The 17,332-nt window shown below is 50.8% G+C and overlaps 8 protein-coding genes across 8 annotated transcripts in view; 4 read left to right on the plus strand and 4 right to left on the minus strand.

The window, feature by feature from the left end:
• Positions 1 to 2,779, minus strand: part of Z518_10046 (uncharacterized protein) — a gene marked incomplete at both ends in the record, with an annotated part of 4,224 nt that extends 1,445 nt beyond the window's left edge. Inside the window, 2 exons of the mRNA XM_013412662.1 lie at positions 41 to 1,669; positions 1,726 to 2,779. Of these exons, the coding sequence (XP_013268116.1) occupies positions 41 to 1,669; positions 1,726 to 2,779 (2,683 nt within the window). The remainder of the gene's footprint in view (positions 1 to 40; positions 1,670 to 1,725) is intronic.
• Positions 2,780 to 5,884: 3,105 nt separating this feature from the next.
• On the plus strand, positions 5,885 to 6,612 carry Z518_10047 (uncharacterized protein; the record flags this gene model as incomplete). Its single annotated transcript, XM_013412663.1, has 2 exons — positions 5,885 to 5,938; positions 5,995 to 6,612. 2 exons carry the CDS (start codon positions 5,885 to 5,887, stop codon positions 6,610 to 6,612), a joined length of 672 nt encoding a protein of 223 aa, XP_013268117.1.
• A 925-nt stretch (positions 6,613 to 7,537) lies between these two features.
• Z518_10048 (uncharacterized protein) lies at positions 7,538 to 9,275 on the plus strand (the record flags this gene model as incomplete). The annotated part of the gene is made up of 2 exons (XM_013412664.1): positions 7,538 to 7,633; positions 7,716 to 9,275. The coding sequence occupies 2 exons, from the start codon at positions 7,538 to 7,540 to the stop codon at positions 9,273 to 9,275; spliced, it is 1,656 nt and encodes a 551-aa protein (XP_013268118.1).
• A 1,011-nt stretch (positions 9,276 to 10,286) lies between these two features.
• Positions 10,287 to 10,970, minus strand: Z518_10049 (uncharacterized protein; the record flags this gene model as incomplete). Its single annotated transcript, XM_013412665.1, has 1 exon — positions 10,287 to 10,970. The coding sequence occupies one exon, from the start codon at positions 10,968 to 10,970 to the stop codon at positions 10,287 to 10,289; it is 684 nt and encodes a 227-aa protein (XP_013268119.1).
• Positions 10,971 to 11,943: 973 nt separating this feature from the next.
• On the plus strand, positions 11,944 to 12,974 carry Z518_10050 (uncharacterized protein; the record flags this gene model as incomplete). The annotated part of the gene is made up of 3 exons (XM_013412666.1): positions 11,944 to 12,054; positions 12,103 to 12,191; positions 12,245 to 12,974. The coding sequence occupies 3 exons, from the start codon at positions 11,944 to 11,946 to the stop codon at positions 12,972 to 12,974; spliced, it is 930 nt and encodes a 309-aa protein (XP_013268120.1).
• Positions 12,975 to 13,809: 835 nt separating this feature from the next.
• Z518_10051 (uncharacterized protein) lies at positions 13,810 to 15,041 on the minus strand (the record flags this gene model as incomplete). The annotated part of the gene is made up of 2 exons (XM_013412667.1): positions 13,810 to 14,740; positions 14,794 to 15,041. 2 exons carry the CDS (start codon positions 15,039 to 15,041, stop codon positions 13,810 to 13,812), a joined length of 1,179 nt encoding a protein of 392 aa, XP_013268121.1.
• A 223-nt stretch (positions 15,042 to 15,264) lies between these two features.
• Z518_10052 (uncharacterized protein) lies at positions 15,265 to 16,374 on the plus strand (the record flags this gene model as incomplete). The annotated part of the gene is made up of 2 exons (XM_013412668.1): positions 15,265 to 15,470; positions 15,522 to 16,374. The coding sequence occupies 2 exons, from the start codon at positions 15,265 to 15,267 to the stop codon at positions 16,372 to 16,374; spliced, it is 1,059 nt and encodes a 352-aa protein (XP_013268122.1).
• A 99-nt stretch (positions 16,375 to 16,473) lies between these two features.
• On the minus strand, positions 16,474 to 17,290 carry Z518_10053 (uncharacterized protein; the record flags this gene model as incomplete). The annotated part of the gene is made up of 2 exons (XM_013412669.1): positions 16,474 to 17,074; positions 17,127 to 17,290. 2 exons carry the CDS (start codon positions 17,288 to 17,290, stop codon positions 16,474 to 16,476), a joined length of 765 nt encoding a protein of 254 aa, XP_013268123.1.
• Positions 17,291 to 17,332: the final 42 nt, after the last annotated feature.

Here is a 17,332-nt window from a genome sequence, read left to right on the forward strand (position 1 = left end):
CGGCCTTGATTCCGGTATGTCGACGCCAGGTTGGCCATACTGGTCAGCGTGGAGGGATGCTCCGCCCCGAGCACCCTCTTTCTCGTTTCCATGACTTGCACGTCAAGCTCTTCCGCCTCCTGCCATCGGCCTTGATTCCGGTATGTCGACGCCAGGTTGGCCATACTGGTCAGCGTGGAGGGATGCTCCGCCTTGGGGATCTCCCTCTGTCCTTTAAGAGCCTTTTGAAGGTACCTCTCGGCCGCAGAGCGATCACCCTTCCAATTCAACGCCTCTCCAAGGTTGTTGTAAGCTTCAAGTGTCTGTTGTTCTGAAGCTCCCAGATTATACTCCCTCCACTGTACTGTTGCTGTATGAGCTTTTACCGCTTCATCGTACTTCCCATCGACAACAAAACACAGGCCCATCTTCTCGAGTAACCGATACCGATCAGGAAAATGTTCGACCTCGTTCTCTTCGCAAAGACGCTGAGCATGCGGCAAATAAACTGTCCAAATACTTTTGTGCTTGTAGTCTCGCGTCGGGAAGACCTGGGCGATTCGTGTGATGCAGGTTCTCATCCAATCAGTGAGCGAGCCTTTCAACTTCAACCAATTTCGAGCGGCCAGCTGCACTAATCGATGAAGATTGTACAGCTCCTCGCCATCTCCAAGGCCATTACTGCTTGTCTGCCTTCTCACAAACGAATATCCCGTCAAGGTAGTAATAGCATCGATAATATCTATCTTCGAGCCGGCTTCTGGCAGAAGCGATCGTGGAATGTTTTTTTCATGGAGGCACGCCATAGACGAAAGGAACCTTGCCGCTAGTTGGTGGTGCTTGAGGATGTGGTTAAACGAGATGAGCCAAGTAGTGGCAATCGGATTTTTAGCATTCGGATACCGGGATGGGTCCCCAAAGTCCTTGCTCAAAAGCTTGATCACCTCTGCTTCAGGCTCGTCGAGAAGCTCGACATATGTCTGTACAGGTCGCTGGGTCATGTTGATAAATGAAGCAGCCTGAACAATTGCAAGGGGGAGGAAGGCCAACTTCTCCAGCAAGGTCAATGTGGCGACACGATCGACAGCGAGACCTGGATTCTGCAGCGCCTCTGTGAACATCTCTGCGCCTTCGTGCGGCGACATCTCGGGTAATTCGATCACTTCTTTTCCTGCCAGAAAATTAGCAACGCCTCGCGTCCGGGTTGTTATGATAATGGAGCCATTCGTCGTTTTCGGCAAGTACTCCACTAGTGAAGATACCTCCGGGCTTGAATCCGATTGGTCTCCCCATAACGCTTCGTCATCCGCGTTGTCAAGTATCAAGAGCCATTGGTCCGTCGAAGAGCTGCTAAGGCTTTGCTTGAAGAGGCTCTTGGTGTCTGTTTTGTCGTCTTCAATTCCCGGAATTCTGAGCTTCTTTCCAATCTCAAGCACGTCCCTTTCAAAGGTCAGTTGGTCCGCGGCCTGGATCCAAAAGATGGAATGCTGTGGATGCTCCGACTTGATCTGGTAGGCAAGCTCCAGCGCCAGCCGACTCTTACCGATGCCTCCTAAGCCCAGTACGGAAACGACGCGACGACCGCCTGTTTCGAAGATCTTCCACTTAAGGTGTTCGATCTCGTCTGTGCGGCCGACAAATCCTGGCAATTGATCAAAAGGCACGTGCCATATCGGACCGGGCGATTCATCTAGAGAACAATGAGCGGCGATTGTTATGAAATCATGCTGAATATAGAAAGCTCACCTCTATCTGCCAACTGGTCTGGCGTGGTCCACTCTTTCAAGAGGACTTTGAGACCGGCGGCGGCCATGGCGGCAGCGTAATCTTGCCAATCCTTGTTCTTGTGGCTATCGGCATAGTCACAGGCTGCCTTAATGACAACGGTAGGATGTTGATCCCACACACCCGCACCTTCCATTTCAAACGCGATCACCCCGTCGGATTCTGCCAACCAGTCGCGATCAACTCCAGACTTCATCACGATGTTCGCTGATCCGAATTTACCGAAGTGGATCAAGGGTATATCATCTGGGAGAAGTGAGAGATCTTCTGTCTTGGGAAAGCTGAGCCGATTGCGAGCAATGAGTTTTTCTTCCTCACATCCAAGTTCGTCACAGCTCTTCGAACAAGTCTCGAGGCTGTTGTTACAGTTGTCGCAACTCACACCTGGTCGATGCTGATGGATGTAAGACGCCTCGTAGAGCCGGTCACGAATCGCGCCAGGATATTTGGCGGCAGGAACTTCTGTCTGGAAATTCTCCGATTGCAGGAGCAGCGTGAGGTTCCTGGTTAACCGCCTGTGATTGTGACGCACCCGTAACATGTTGATAAATGATCGGATTGCCGGGCTCGCCCTCCCTAAGCTGTCTTCAATCTCCTTCTTTCTCCGGAATCCATTGGGGTATTGCCTGCCAAAGTCATACTGAATCACAGCCGTGCTGATGACAATGTCCCCTAAGACAATCTCTTCTTGCGTCTTTGGATGAATGGGAACAACGCCGCAGATACCCACCACCAAAGCGAGCTGAATTCCCGGAAAACTAGAGCGAAGGCCAGCGGCTGCAGTCGCGGCGCTGATGCTGCCCATATCAGGCATATGAGCTAGGACAACATTATGCTTTCCAATCACTCCTGTCGTATATGCGTTCTGATCCCCCTCTGCTTGGTTGTATTGTTTTCCTTCATCTTCCCAGCATCTATCGAACACGGCTCGGACATTTTCAGCCTCCAACTTCAAGGCGCAGATAATGGCAACCTTGAAACCTCTGCGATTTCGAGGCGGAAAAGGCGTCGACATGATTGTTCAGGATGAGCGAGAGGGAATCACTGACGATGTGCGCTCCATCGGGAGCGGGTGCAATGCTCTCGGTTCGTGGTGTCGTATCGCAGCAGATTGACGAAGAGATGCATCCAGGTCGAAGTTGAATTTGTCTGGGTGCGGCCAAGTCAAAAGACTTGGTCAATCAGGCTGAACGAAGGACATCTGTTGCCTTTTTTCTCGGTCACAGTCCTGACCAATCCCCTTGACCTGGGAGCGCTGGCCGCTGAGCGAGAATACCACAGCTTTAGGCATGTTTTCTAGTAAAAAGATACTCATTCAGTACCTCCTACAATACTGCAAAATAACGGATGGCCGAATGACAAGTGATTTGCAGTCTTGTACGGTGCAGAGTAGGTGTGAACGCCAAGACATGTTGGGGTTCGAATGTTCTCCTTCTGATGCAAGTGCGAAACGTGACATATTGCAGCATAATCGGCGAAATTTGCTTTTCTTGTTGTTGTTAAGCTTACCCAATTATATAGCTGTGCCGTTGGCAGCCAGGGTTGGGCGTATTGATGATAACAAGAGTGAATGATACTCCTCGGTTCCACTAAATGCAGAAGAGCTCAAGGTACCAGTTTCTTGGTATTGGATTCGTGGAATGCTGCGTCGGATCTAACTGTCGAGATGAGTTCTGGCCTTCAGGTCACCCTGTCAAGTGCTCTGCTCCATGCCATTTGTCTGGGGATGGACGTCGTCGATCAGAAGGCCATAGCGGATAAAGTCCCGGATTGTGTTGAACAGCGGTAGCGACGGGGGAGGATTACGGATCAGAAATAACGTTTCACTCATACATTCAATACATCGTGGTCATGATCGAGACGTTTGCCTCCCTCGACGACAGACATATTCAACTCAAATGTCAAAAATATGTGGCGATTTCGCGCATCTCAAATATTTCTGCTCGGAATTCCGTCAAGCCACATCTGAACAGAGGTGTTTTCTTCATGCCATGAGATCACGAGAAGGCAAGGCCGGATAATCCTGGCATTCTCCACATGGGACATATAGAACCAGGTCAAAATGCTTGGGGATGGGCACCTGGCTCATGGGAGTAGATGTAGGTACTTATACCGAGGAGAACTGCAGAGTCTCAAGAAGAAGAACGAGAACCATAGTCCAGGTGGGACCCTATCTTGGGTAATTTTCGTATCCTTGATCGTACGAGGAGGACATCTTGTCAGAACGGCACAGGCCATTGAAATAGACCCCGAAGAACACGTCGTTGATATAGGTTTCTGCTTGAGCTCCGGGCAGTGCGAGGCGTCCAACCCGGATATCTGGCAGGAATGAAATTCCCACTCACTGTCTTTGTTCATGAACGGAGAGTTCTCCCTACACCAAACGAGTCGTTTGCGTCAGACCCAGATGGCAGTGAACAGTGGTGAAGACAACATCGCACACTGCCTTGATTGCCCTGCAGAGAAAAATAAATAACTGTGGTGCAGCATATTTGGTAAGTTTTCCAGCAAACCATTTCATCACCACTGCCATCAAGAAACGCAATTACTATTTCTGTCCTCCTCATACTTCGTATGATAATGGCCTCAACCCCCAGATTCAAGCCTGCCCTCTATATAACCCACAAATTCTTCCTCCCGGCGACAACAATTCTCCTCCTCCTCCTCTGGCTCCGCGGTGGCGGCGGCGCCCAAGAGGACTCCCCGACCAAATAAAGCCACCAAAGACCGCTGTGAGAGTTCTGTCCTACAGCGTAGAAACTGCAATAGCGTCAAACCTGTTTGCGACACCTGCGCAAGAATGACCAGGCAGCCAGCAATCGGGTTTATAGCCAGACAGATGTCCCTCTCGAAGCGAATTAGAGGCAGCGCGTCGCAGCAGTTCTCGGCGTCTTTAATGGCCACCACACGATCCTCCGCTTCTCCCATGGCAACTCGACAACCCTTCGCCTCTCCAGTCGCCACAGTACACTCCTCGACCTGTCAAATACCCAGGGCACAACATTCTTTCCCGCTCACTAACTCTGGACAATTGATCGGTCATCCGCTCTGGAACCAGATCCTCCCATCGCAATCATCCGATCCCGACAGGGGCACTCTGCTCATCTTCCAATATGTCTTTCGACCAGGGCAACCTCTGGCATCACCCGATGAATATCAACCGTTGATGAACAAGATAACTGGAGGTTAGTGGGCTGGGCAGATAAGGGCTGCGCACCAGGAGGATACAGGCAACAATACACTCACGATTCCTCCAACAAAATCTGGACGCACACTATGCTTACCATCTAGACCGAGACTTTACTACAAGCCACCACATGATGGTACTAGTGGCTCTCAGCAACCAAGAAATGCAGACAGCCGTACCTAACCGGAAGACGGAAGCTGCGCTTCACCGTCAGTCCGCCACACGGAAAGGCTAATGGCGCCCAACGATTCGAGAACACAGAAGAAGGGGCTGGACTGATGGTTGATGGTGCCAGAGAGGCTAAACAGAAATGCTGAGGAAGAAGAGATGACTGCAAAGACCGAAGAGGAGGAACAGGCTGGAGAAGGTGCTGAAAGCGAGGAAGATTGTCTCTTCGGAGACCATGGGCCCTGAAACGGTGATTCGAAAAGAGAGATGTGTTTGTCAAACCACATCGCAGAAGGATGATTTGTCAGTTGGCTACTTGTTGCTTGCAGTCTGATATCGAAAGAGAAGGAAAGACATCTCCTTCTACCACAAAGGGAGACATGAGCATGTATGATGAGAGAACAGTTCGATATGAAAGTTTAAGCGAGGCTGCTCCGGCCCCTGACTTCCCCTTCCGATTCCATCTACGGATAAACTTCGGTTCTTCCCCTGGTTAGAGTTGTGATCATTTTCCCTTCCATCAGTTCAAATGCGAAGCTCAATACGACATTCCTTGTAGATCTGGTCTTGAGACCGTCTTTCCTCTTCGCGTCCAAATGAGCCCCAAGAACTACATGACCGCCAGGAGAATGTCCTGAGGGTTCTCATGGTCATCCCTCATGTCTCTACTCTTCAAGTCATGATTTGAACCCCAACCTTTTGTGCCTATGTCAGAGTGTTCCTTTCTCGAGCAATACTGACTAGTGATATCGCACGACTAACAATATGCCATTCATACGCTTGTATCAGGAATCCGACAAAGATGCCATGGTGCGTATTGTACGTCAGCCAAACCCAATGAAACGAAATGACACTCTGACAAAGTTTGGCTCTAGTTCCGCGAAACCGCGGCCCCCGATCTCCGTGCAGCAGGCGATCCTGTCCTTCATTATGCCTCCTTTCTCTGGTGTCGCCCTTACCTGATGTTAACGCCAGATTCCTGTCTCGTCCTCGACGACGGCAATGGTCAAGCCGTTGGATACCTCCTCGGCGCACCAGACACGCCCTCTTTCGCACAAAAATACAAGGACATCTACATCCCATACCTAAAGTCCGCAGGGTTCGAGAAGCCCGGCCCTGATGAAGCAGTTGGGTGGAATGAAAATCTGCCAAATGCACTCAGACAGATCATGTACAATCCTGATAGCCTGCAACACGGAGAATATCCTCAATTGATGGAAAATTTCCCGGCGCATTTCCATATCGATATATTGGGACCGTATCAGAAACAAGGCTACGGACGACAACTCATCGAGCGATTCTGCAAGATGGTAAAGGAAAAGAGTCCCGGTGTCAAAGGCGTTCATTTAACCATGGCAGCGGCGAATGAGGATGCCAAAAAGTTTTATCCACGGGTGGGATTTACAAAGTTTCCTGTCGTGCTTGATGGTGGTGCCAGTGGCGAGCAGGGCAGAGATCAAAATACCATCTGGTTTGTCAAGGCTCTACCATAAATCGAGACGAATACAAAAACGTTCTGGAGGTATTTCCTATCGACCTCCCGCCCCCGTCGATCATAAGAGCTTGTAGCAGGACATCTTCTACCTACACATACAGCCTGGTTACGGTATTTGTGACAGACGGAGATATCAGTCCATCCCACCTCGCTTACGTCAGCTTACGATTAGGTCACCTGGGTTGTGGATATTGGGAACAGTTCCAGCACGCCTCAACTTGAACGCGAGATACCGCTCAAGTCAACGTTGCAAAGGTCCCTGCGATAGTGGAATGACCGGAGAACGCTCCACATAGAGTGTCGCTTGTCAATACCACAAGGGTGACCAATTTCTGAGTCAACCTAACCAGAAGAAAGGAATCCCCAGTGGATTATGCCCGCTCCCATCTCATGATTCCACTGCTTGACCTTCACAGTCTACGTCCACATTCCCAGTTAAGCTCATTATCGAGCCCTTTGATAAAGGTGGTCTCCATCATCCATGTCTGGGGAGGCCTTGATACAGTGTCGCGTTCACCATGAGATTGCGTTCCAGGGTTAGCTAGCCAGATGGGACCGCCTTGTTTTCAGGCCTCCTATGTTTCTCACGTTAGGAGCCTGACCTGTCAGAGCACAGATGACGGGATAAGCTCTGCTAAGCTAAGCTGAATGATTCAGGCTGACTATTTCTGTGGAGCTTATATTTGTTAAGGATCGTGCCATGATGCCCGTGCATGAGAAACTTTCTGCCCGTCATACTCCGTCCTCAGCTGCGAGAATTAAATTGCTGGTCCAATAGATTTCTCTTCGTTTCATCAAGCCCTTTAAATTAGACGGCAGTTATTTGGATCTTCATAACCCAAACTATTCTTTTCTATTTCAATCGACAGCAGAGGATCCATCCATCAGAACGGTATCATAGAGCAAGAATAGACAACACCACCATGGTTTTCTTCGCCGCGACAGAAGCACCGGCTCTGCCGAACAAAGATATCCTGTCATGGATCTTCGATGAACCGGACTACGATGTGAATAAACCGGTAAGTGCGTCTCACATCGTCCGAATTCGTCGGCAATCCCCCAACCGAGATCGTAATCTCAATAAAATAACTCATATTCTAGATCTTCATCGACGCTACTCAAACTTCACGCTCAATTTCACACGTCCAAGCGCGCAAGGTCATCCGCCAACTCATCGCGGGCCTCCATCACGCCGGCGTACAAAAGGGCGACTGTGTAATCATCCACTCATTCAACGACATCTACTATCCCATTCTAGTGCTCGCCATCATTGGCTCCGGCGCCATCTTCGCCGGCACCAACCCAGGCTACACGCCGCATGAACTGCGTCATCACGTGAAAATCACCCAGGCGACATTTCTCGTTTGTGAGCCTGACCTACTTGATTCCCTGCTCCCAACAGCGAAGGACGCAGGAATTCCCCACTCGAGTATTCGCATCTTCAACACGCAACCCAATCAGAGAGTCCCGAACGGATTCGACAGCTGGACGGAATTAATGCAGCATGGAGAAGAAGATTGGGTGCGCTTCAACGATGGGGAAACATGTACCAACACGACGGCCGCGAGGCTCACGAGTTCCGGCACCACGGGTCTCCCGAAAGCCACGATGACGACGCATCGGAATTTGATTGCGCAGCATGAGCTGTGCTACGGTCTTGCGGTGCAACAACGACCGTATGAACCCATCCATTTATTCTCGATGCCCATGTTCCATGCCGCCGTGGCGCCGCGCTCGCATACCACGGTACTCAAGAACGGCGAGACCGCGTATATTATGCGGCGATTCGAGTTGGAGCCGTTCCTCGCCAATGTGGAGAAATTCAAAGTCACGGAACTGTATGTCGTGTCTGCCATGGCCGTGGCCATCGTCATGTCTCCTCTGCTGAACAAGTATTCGATGAAATCTGTCCGGCAAGCACTGGCGGGCGCTGCGCCGCTGAGCAAAGAGACGCAAGCGGGCATAAGACGACATTTCCGGCCCGGCGCCCCGTTCACGCAGGTCCTCGGCTTGACGGAGGTATCGTGCATTCTCACCTGGTTCGATTACCCGGAAGACGACTTGACGGGGTCCGTCGGCCGGATCCGGCCTGGCATTGATGCGAAACTCATCGACAATGAAGGCAATGATATTAGTGGATATGATGTGGTGGGCGAAATGTGCGTGCGCGGCCCCACGGTCATCAAGGGATACTTCAACAATCCGGAGGCGAATAAGATGTCGTTTGACCAAGATGGCTTCTTCCACACTGGCGACGTCATGTACTGCGACGGCAAGACAAAACTGTGGTACGTTGTCGACCGTAAGAAGGAGTTGATCAAGGTCCGCGGTTTCCAGGTGGCGCCGCCGGAGATCGAGGCCGTGCTGCTCACGCACCCTGACATCGTGGATGCGGCTGTCATTGGTGTCCCCGCCGCCAGTGCGGTGGATGGTGAAGTTCCTCGTGCGTATGTCGTTCGGAGACCCGGTTCAGACCCGAAGAATCTCACGGAGGCAGATGTCATGGAATTTGCGGGGAGACCGTTGGCGAAGTATAAGCGTCTTGAGGGCGGTGTGAGGTTTAAAGATGTGATTCCGAAGAATGCGTCTGGGAAGATTCTCAAGAGGATATTGAGAGACGAAGCCAAGAAGGAGAGGGAGAGTGTGGCGGCGAAGTTGTAGATTTCCACACACATTGTATTAATATATACTGGGCCTCGATGCTGGACACTAGCAGGGCGTGCTGCTTGCTAACCATTATGAGCAACATCTCCTTAGGTCACAGGTACGGCACCGTCTGGAATGGTCAGGGACACCATGGAGGCGACTTCCTGCCCATCTATGCGCACCACCGTTCCCTCGAGTCCAAAGGTATGAGACTTCCGCCCTTGTTGCTCGACTCAGCGCATGCTACAACCTCTTTGGAGTAAAAAGGGAAGACACCTCCGTACAGAGCTGCCCTTTGAGATATACTTGGATCCGATATCATTACATACCTAGGCGGTTGGGTGAGGTATGGTGATACTGTCAGGACATTTTTGAGATATCATCGACTTCTTCGCTGATTCTGATGTACACGAGAAACATTCGAAAATCGACTCCTTTGAAGACTAAGAATTCTGCATTTCTCCCGCTAGTCCAACTTTCGTGTTGCACCCTCTTCCCCCTAGCTACTCGAATCGTGTTAATGATGCGAAGTCACATGTACCTGACGCCAGACGGCGGAAGGGGGCCTCCTCGGCTTCACCTATCTCAGTTAGGTCTTTCAACTTTGGCGTGGTCCGCGGGCAAAACTCACGAGAGGATTCCTTAAGTGCGACAAATTTTGAGAACAATGGGTGATGATAGACTTTCCAGCTGGTCGACTCGGCTTCCCATCGGTGTCGACATCAACAACCGCATCTAGTGCTCTGATGGAGGGATCTTGAATACAGTCAGGCCAAACTTGCCGGACTGCCCGCCAAAGTGCTTCCCGCATTGTTGGCTGGTCTGGGAAGGTGAGATCCTGGTCGTCGACGTCTAGATTCTGATAGCCATCACCTCGACAGTTGGCCGGAGATGACTTGGGTTTATTGGAATCAAGCTTGAAGCTGAAGAATTTCTTCGTAATACCGTAGGGATCCGACGTGTTGTGATCTAATCTGGTTGCATTGCTTGTCGAGTACAGAAAGGGTTTCGGCGGCTGCCGTTATATCATGACAAGACCGAGGTGCCGCTGTCCACCAAGAAGTGGCATTCACAGAGACTCTGACGCATGACCTCATTTCTCAACGCGACCACTTCGTCGTGTAAAGCATGGACAAGCGAGGTCTGGATGCGCATTTTCTCCTGTTCTTCGCGACATCGTTCTTCCAGGTGCTCCACAAATGCCTTTTGTCGGTTTCGACACTTTGCGGCGGCTTTCCGGTTGAGTTCGAGTTCTCGAGCATGTTTTTCCGAACGTGGAGTTACACGGCGTTTGGAGGCGGAGGATTTTCTTGGTCTTGCTTGGATGGTCCGAGGTCGGTATGAGTCGTTGCTGCAGTCACTCGCGGCAAGATACATTCGTCGAAGAGTTCGTTGGAGATCTGCAGAGAGGTCACTGTCCGTTGAGTCGATTGGCCTAGTTTGAGGGTGGGGCGAGCCCACGTGTTCATGTTCTGGCGTGGACACCAAGTGTAGATATTGGGGTTCGACAATTTGTGGAATTTGTTCTTGAGAGAAAAGACGGGGAGAATTGGTCATTCCGGTCGAAGACATTCCTTGTTCATTCCGTGATGGTGTATCTTCGAGAGGAAGTCCGTCGTCAGGTCTGGCATTGCAGAGCAGGAGAAATTCTTCTAGACCGGAGGCGTCTGGAAGGGAAAGTTCGGCCCTGGAGGAAATTGGCCAAGCCATGGGTGCAGCGAATGGGATATGTGTGTGAATGCGACGTCGACCTGGTCAGTCTTTCAGATACATATAGTGCCATTTCATCCGCACCGGAGCAGAGATCCGGACAGGGAATTGGGATTCCAACCAGGAACCGCAGCTGCCCGGCGGGGGGAAAGAGAGCGAGGAAGGAGGCGGAAAGGAGTGGAGGGGAAGCCGCGATGAGACTGTTCGATAGATCACCATGTCGGCATGCCAGTGAATCTTGTGTTGCTGGTGGAAGAGCTCGGGAACAAAATATCCTAGACAATGGTTTCTTTATGATCGAGATGACGACAATATGGGGGAGTGTGTGGGAATTATTTCCCACAGTCGAATTTGATTGCTCCAAAACTTATGCAGGGACTTGCATTTCCGGATGGCAATTACTTCAAGTATGGGGGACGTTTGGTAGGTAAGCGCAAGGACGATCTTTTCTTTTACGTGGCATGGCCTTTCCCCAACGTTTTGCAGTCCTGGCGCGGTTTACAGAATGCCATGTTGGCGCCCGGCGTCATTTGCCATCGTCAATTCGCCAATCCCGAAACCCAACTGGTCGCCGTCACGGTGTCCTCCTTGCATCAAATGCACCGAATCTGGCCTAGTAGATCCGATCGTGGCCTAGCATTGATGTCACTCCGCAGGACCATCCACGATGGACTGACTTTTGCCAAATCCGACTTCAATGCAGGTGATATTCATGTGAATGACATGCTGGTTCCGCGGAGCCATCTCACCCCACGACTTGCAAACCTGTGTCGTATGTGATCTACAGATCTCCCAGAACTCCGCTCTGACCATGTCCCTTGTGGGAAATTGACAGAATGCCACTTTCCCCCACTTCGTAAGAGCCAACGATGGACCTTTTATCAGGCCGGAAGTTTTTTCCTGGTCGTCTTATATTACATACTCCTCTGCGTCATTCGGGTATGAATCTGGTCTCCCTCCTTCTCAATGGATCATGGCAAATTCAAAGCCAAAGCTGAAGCCAACAAGCACGGGAAAGAGTAACAACGACGTGAGGCGACGAACTCGTCGAGCTTGTGATCGTTGTAAATTCAAGAAGGCCAAGGTAAGTCTCCGTTACGTGATCTTCACGCCTGTCACTGACTCTCAGGAGTGTGACGGAACTTCAAATTGCAAGACCTGTCAGGCCGTGGGCAGCGAATGCAAATACACATTACCCCGAGGACGAGACGCAAGAAACTAGTAAGGACATTTCCTCTCCACATCACCAGATGCACTTTTTGAGCCGTTCGTAGTTACTGCCAGATGCGAAACGTGACCGAGACCGCCCTCCAAAAATTGTATTGGGCATGTCGGACGAAATCCGATTTTCCAGGAGACATACCAGACGAGTCGACCGGTGCGGTTACGACCATGGCCATTTTGAAAGGACTTCACTTGATCGATGAGCCACGGTCTTCCCAAGAATCGCACCATCTCAATAGTGCTCCCACCAAACCAATCCAGATTCAACCCGCACCTTCAAGTTCTCCCATCAAACCTCTGGCCGGGGCTGATCACATCAGAGAAGGCCACCCGGCATCCACAGCGCCCGCCTTGGATGTCTCTCAGGAGGCTGCGGACAATCAAACTCCCAGTCCTCGAACCGTCGCATCTTTAGAACTGGTGACTCCTCCTGAGCCCGACACGGCTGAGCAATTTGCAGCCAACAATTCCCCACCGCTAATGCGACCGGACATGAAAGTCGTGGATTCTCACACCGAAGCCTTCCGCTCCGAGCGCCACCGAGATTCAGATATTGACGTTGATTCTTTTCTCGATATGAGCTCCTGCACCATCCCCATGGATGCGCAGCCACCACAAAATTTCTTGCCGTTAGGCCAATTCAGCATTCGCCCAATGACTCAAATGAGACTCGCACCCCATTTACCCGGCGGTCAAATTTCACAGGAATCCGTGGGCGACGCCTTCTTGTCACCGTGGCCAGGCTCCTACGCGGCCGCCTACCAGTCAGTTATGAATTGATCACGCGGGGTTTTTGGATAAGGACTTCTGGATCAAATTTATTCGATTATTTCACCCAGCTCATAGAAGGTTCCTAGAGAGGAGTTTGGCACTGCTGGGTAATTGGTTCGGTGTTGATCAAATTCGGTGGGAAAATTTCACGTGGAATTGCCGCACGACGGGCAAATGGGAAGTTTTTGGGTTTGGTGGGAAGGGAAGAGAGAGCGATCGTAATGGTCAATAAGTGGGCTGGCATGAGTGCTCGTTATTGGGTTTATGCACGGATTTCGTATCCTGTTCGACGCTCTGCGCAATCATATTCGGGTCGATCCGCGTGATTTCAATCGGGCTGGAGAACGGACTCAGAGAACCCGGATAATATCTGGGAGGGGGGAAATTCAAGATACCAATCTTCCGCCCTCATCCAAGCACGATATGTGGTCCGTTCCTTGAAAAGTGTCAATTGGGCATGGCGGCGGGATGGGCACTTGCTCGTAAGGAGCCCTCAATACCAAGTCGCTTCTCCAAAGACGTTTGCGTTTTGCTCGGATGGAATCGACAGCAGTAACGCTGTTAAATTTCGACGAGAAAATGCCGATCCTTTGTTTTCTCTGCTTTGGAGAGATTCAGGGTTGAAGTCAACCCCCGTCGAACCTGTTTGAAACACGTGAGTGTCAATCTCCTTCCCCTGATTCCCAATTCTCTTTTTTCCGCGCGAAGAAAGATTTGCATTTCTCCAGCTTGATCCTGGACCGATCTTTGCATTCAACGGGTTGCCAGACGATACAGCGAATTTTCATGAGGCTCGAGCTCTAGTTTCCTTTCCATCCAGCCCGCCGCCAGAACCACCCCCGAGTTACCATTTCTTCGGTGCCGAAACGATGGTGCGTGAGAATGATGCACTCGCTTGCTCTAGCTTCTTCTGCCTCTCCCGTGCAGCTATTCCTGTACGGTCTGTTACGGGCGTGGCGTTTGCGATCTGATCAAAGTCGTCGTAGTCTTCTTCTCCAGAGCCCGATTCGGCGTCGGAATCATGGTGAAGTGGTGGTTCCGTGGTCGATGCCAGGCCATTTTCGTGGGGCATCCTTTCGGTTTGTTGAGCCTCCTTTTTGCGTGTCTCGGCGGGACCCAGTGAGTCTGTAAATGGCTTTGATGCCAGGATTTTGCGTCTGATTTCCGCCATCTCGGCTTCTTCATCTTCGTCTGGTGGTAGATTCAATGGCATACTCTGTTGTAGTAAATTGCTCTCGTCGTCCTCGTTGGAATCGGATTTTGGATGTTCTTCATCGACGGACTTATCCTCGTCAGTGTCCGGAACATCTCTTCTGTTCATGTTCCCTCCTGCCCAGTCGTCGTCTTCTCCATCTGTGGCGCCCTTATTTAGGCGGCTGTCTGCATATTCCTTTTCCAGTTTGGCAAGCCACGTTTCTTCCGCGCTTTGGATTTCCTCTTCATTTTGACATGCCGAGTAACGCTTGAAGAGCTGTGAATTGATTTCAAGAAAAGGCTTGCCGTATGGAAAATGCTGCAGGACAATCTCCGCCCAGTCTTCATGGCCACAAATACAAAAACATGCCGCAAGTGCTTCGACGCAATTCAGCCGCCACGGCCTCCCATAGTTGACGGGGTTTGCGGCAACGAGATAAGGCAGGAGTCGTTCACATTTTCCACCGATTCTTGACCAGGGGATCTCCTGGACTCTGGCCCAGGAACATTCCACGACTGCGGCACCGTGTTGCTCCAGTAGGTCACGGTCTGCAGGTGATAGTACACGCTTAGCGTTTGGCCTCGCCATCTTGTCAACCAAACACGGTGGAATGAAGACGGTGAGCATACTTACGAAATGACAACGCCGGGATACTTTTGACCTATGGGTAATTCTCGCATCATGCCAAAATGCATGAGTCTCTTCCCACTGCAACGTTTCGCATCGCAATGGCCAAAGTCCCAGCAAGCTGCCTTGAAAGGAGGGCGCTCCGACACGCCACCATCTGCCCCGTCTTCTCGACCAGAGCGGGCTGTGTATCGGGGTTTCGTAGAGAACTTTTTAGCTTTGGAGAATGAGTTGTCTTTCTTGTGACGAACCATGATGTACCTCTGGGAAATTCAACTTGTGTGAACGACGAAGACGAGGATGTATTTAAAGGAGAATGGCAGCCGGGATGAACGGACTTTTTCAAGTTTGCAACATTTCCGATAAGCATGCCGTCAAGATTCTTATCAGCACGTGACACTAGAATTCACACACCCTCGGACGATGAACAGTCGCAGTGTCAAACATGGCCAGTGGGTGTCAACACCTTTCGCAAAGATGGGTCTAGCCGTGCTTCCACCAGATCCTGAAGGGGAACATGGGCCCATTGAATCCTACGACACTGTCGACGATGAAGCAGACAGCGACACCTCAATAGACGATGCAGACGACCGACCCTCGAAACGCCGCCGACTCGCCTTAGAAGGATCAAGGCAGATATTCCTCCCCGGGGAGATTATTACAGATGATACTCAGTGGATGAGGTAGGGATGAGATCGCCCCAGAACCGAAAAAAAGGACTGATTCTGGAACAGAGGACATGGCACCTACGTGACCCAATCGTCAAGCACAATCACGGCTACTCTGGCTGGTCCATTAAGGAAAACAAACAAACTTCTCTCAGTGGCCCCGCTCCGAGCGAGGTATACTCCCGAAATAGGGGATTTGGTGGTAGGACGCATCGTGGAAGTTCAGAAAAATCGCTGGAAAGTGGACGTTGCAGCACCTCTTCTTGCACAACTCCCCCTATCGTCGATAAATTTACCCGGAGGCATTTTGAGACGACGAACAACGGCAGACGAACTCCAGATGCGAAACTATTTCCAAGAGGGAGATTTACTAGTGGCCGAAGTCCAACAGATCAGTAGCAATGACGGAACTGCGAGTTTACACACCAGAAGTTTGAAATATGGCAAGCTTCGGAACGGGATCTTCCTCGCCGTCTCCGGAACCGGAGGAGGTGGTGGTGTCGTACGCAGCCGGAGACAGGTCTTCTCCATTAATACCGGTGCCCAGGGTGGAGGCGATGTCGACGTCATCCTCGGAGTCAACGGATATATCTGGTTGAGCAAGCACGTGGAACAAGCCGAAGACCAGAGAAGAATGAATGGAGGAGTCAGTATATCGAATCTGGACGATGTTGTCAGCAGTGCAATTTATTCCAGCCAGAATGATGATATTGGCGAAGGGACAAGAAAGGAGATTGCCAAAATCTCCGAATGTATCAAAATTTTGGCAGAGGATGGAGTAAGAGTCGACGAAGACAGTGTCATCAAATCATATGAAGCTGCTGTCGATGCTGAGATGGGTATGATGGATCAAGATGGGACTCGCTCAAAATTTGGAGAGGAAGTGCGAAGGAGAATTATCGATGCAGCGCTGCACTGACAATGTTGAGGTCTCTGGAATCCGACAAAAGTGATTGAGCCCAAGACGACCGACATCGGCGCCAAAGAGACATGCGATGAATTCCAAAACGGGAGACGTCTAATCATCATACCAACCGCTGGTCTCTACCACATCCTTATTCTCATTGTTGCCGCCTTCTCTCTGCTTTCCCACCCACCGTTTTCGGTCCTTCACGGCTTCGGTCGGTATCTTTCGCATGGTGGCCCTACCCAACCAGAAGCCCTCATATTTATGCTTTCGGGTGGTGCCCGGTAAAATGCAAAAGACAGGTCGTGCATCATACTTTCTGCGCGCCCCAAACATTGTCGAATTTTGTTCCGTTCGAGCGTTGTGGCGAGAAGGTCGCGAAAATTCGAAGGAACCCGACTGTACAATGTTCGGACGATGGATTGAACGATATGGAGGTATAGCTGAAACTGGAGAATCCATCGAGTAATGTGACGAAGAGACTGGGGATCTGTCACCTCGACTATTGCGAGATTTGATGAAAGTTGCAAATTGCTCGGTGGTCTTCACATGAGGGGGTAGGCCTTGATCACGAACAAGTCCGGGATCAAGCCTCCCTGTACCGTTGTCATAGACGAAGCTTGCTGGAGTCGGAGAGTCTTCTCGGTTTGGTGGAAATGGAGGTGGTGGCGGGGGAGGCCATGCAGAGGAAAAGGCATAACTGCCAGCAGTGCTAGGGAGTGGTGGTGTAAAGCCAGTGGTATCAGAAACACTATTGGACTTACTTCTCGTCGAACCTCTTCTCCAAAACTCCGAGAATCGAAATCGCATTTTCGTAAGTGGGCCGTTCAAAGAAGCGATATGCACGCGGTTGTTTGTCTGGATGAACTTGGGAGCGGAGAATACTCGCTGGTGCGGTTTGAAAATAAAACGAATATTGTCGTGGCATCTGAAGAGAATAAGACAAGATATACGGCAGGGTCGCCCTATT

The sequence above is a fragment of the Rhinocladiella mackenziei genome (assembly GCF_000835555.1).
Source record: "Rhinocladiella mackenziei CBS 650.93 unplaced genomic scaffold supercont1.8, whole genome shotgun sequence".
NCBI lineage: Eukaryota > Fungi > Ascomycota > Eurotiomycetes > Chaetothyriales > Herpotrichiellaceae > Rhinocladiella > Rhinocladiella mackenziei.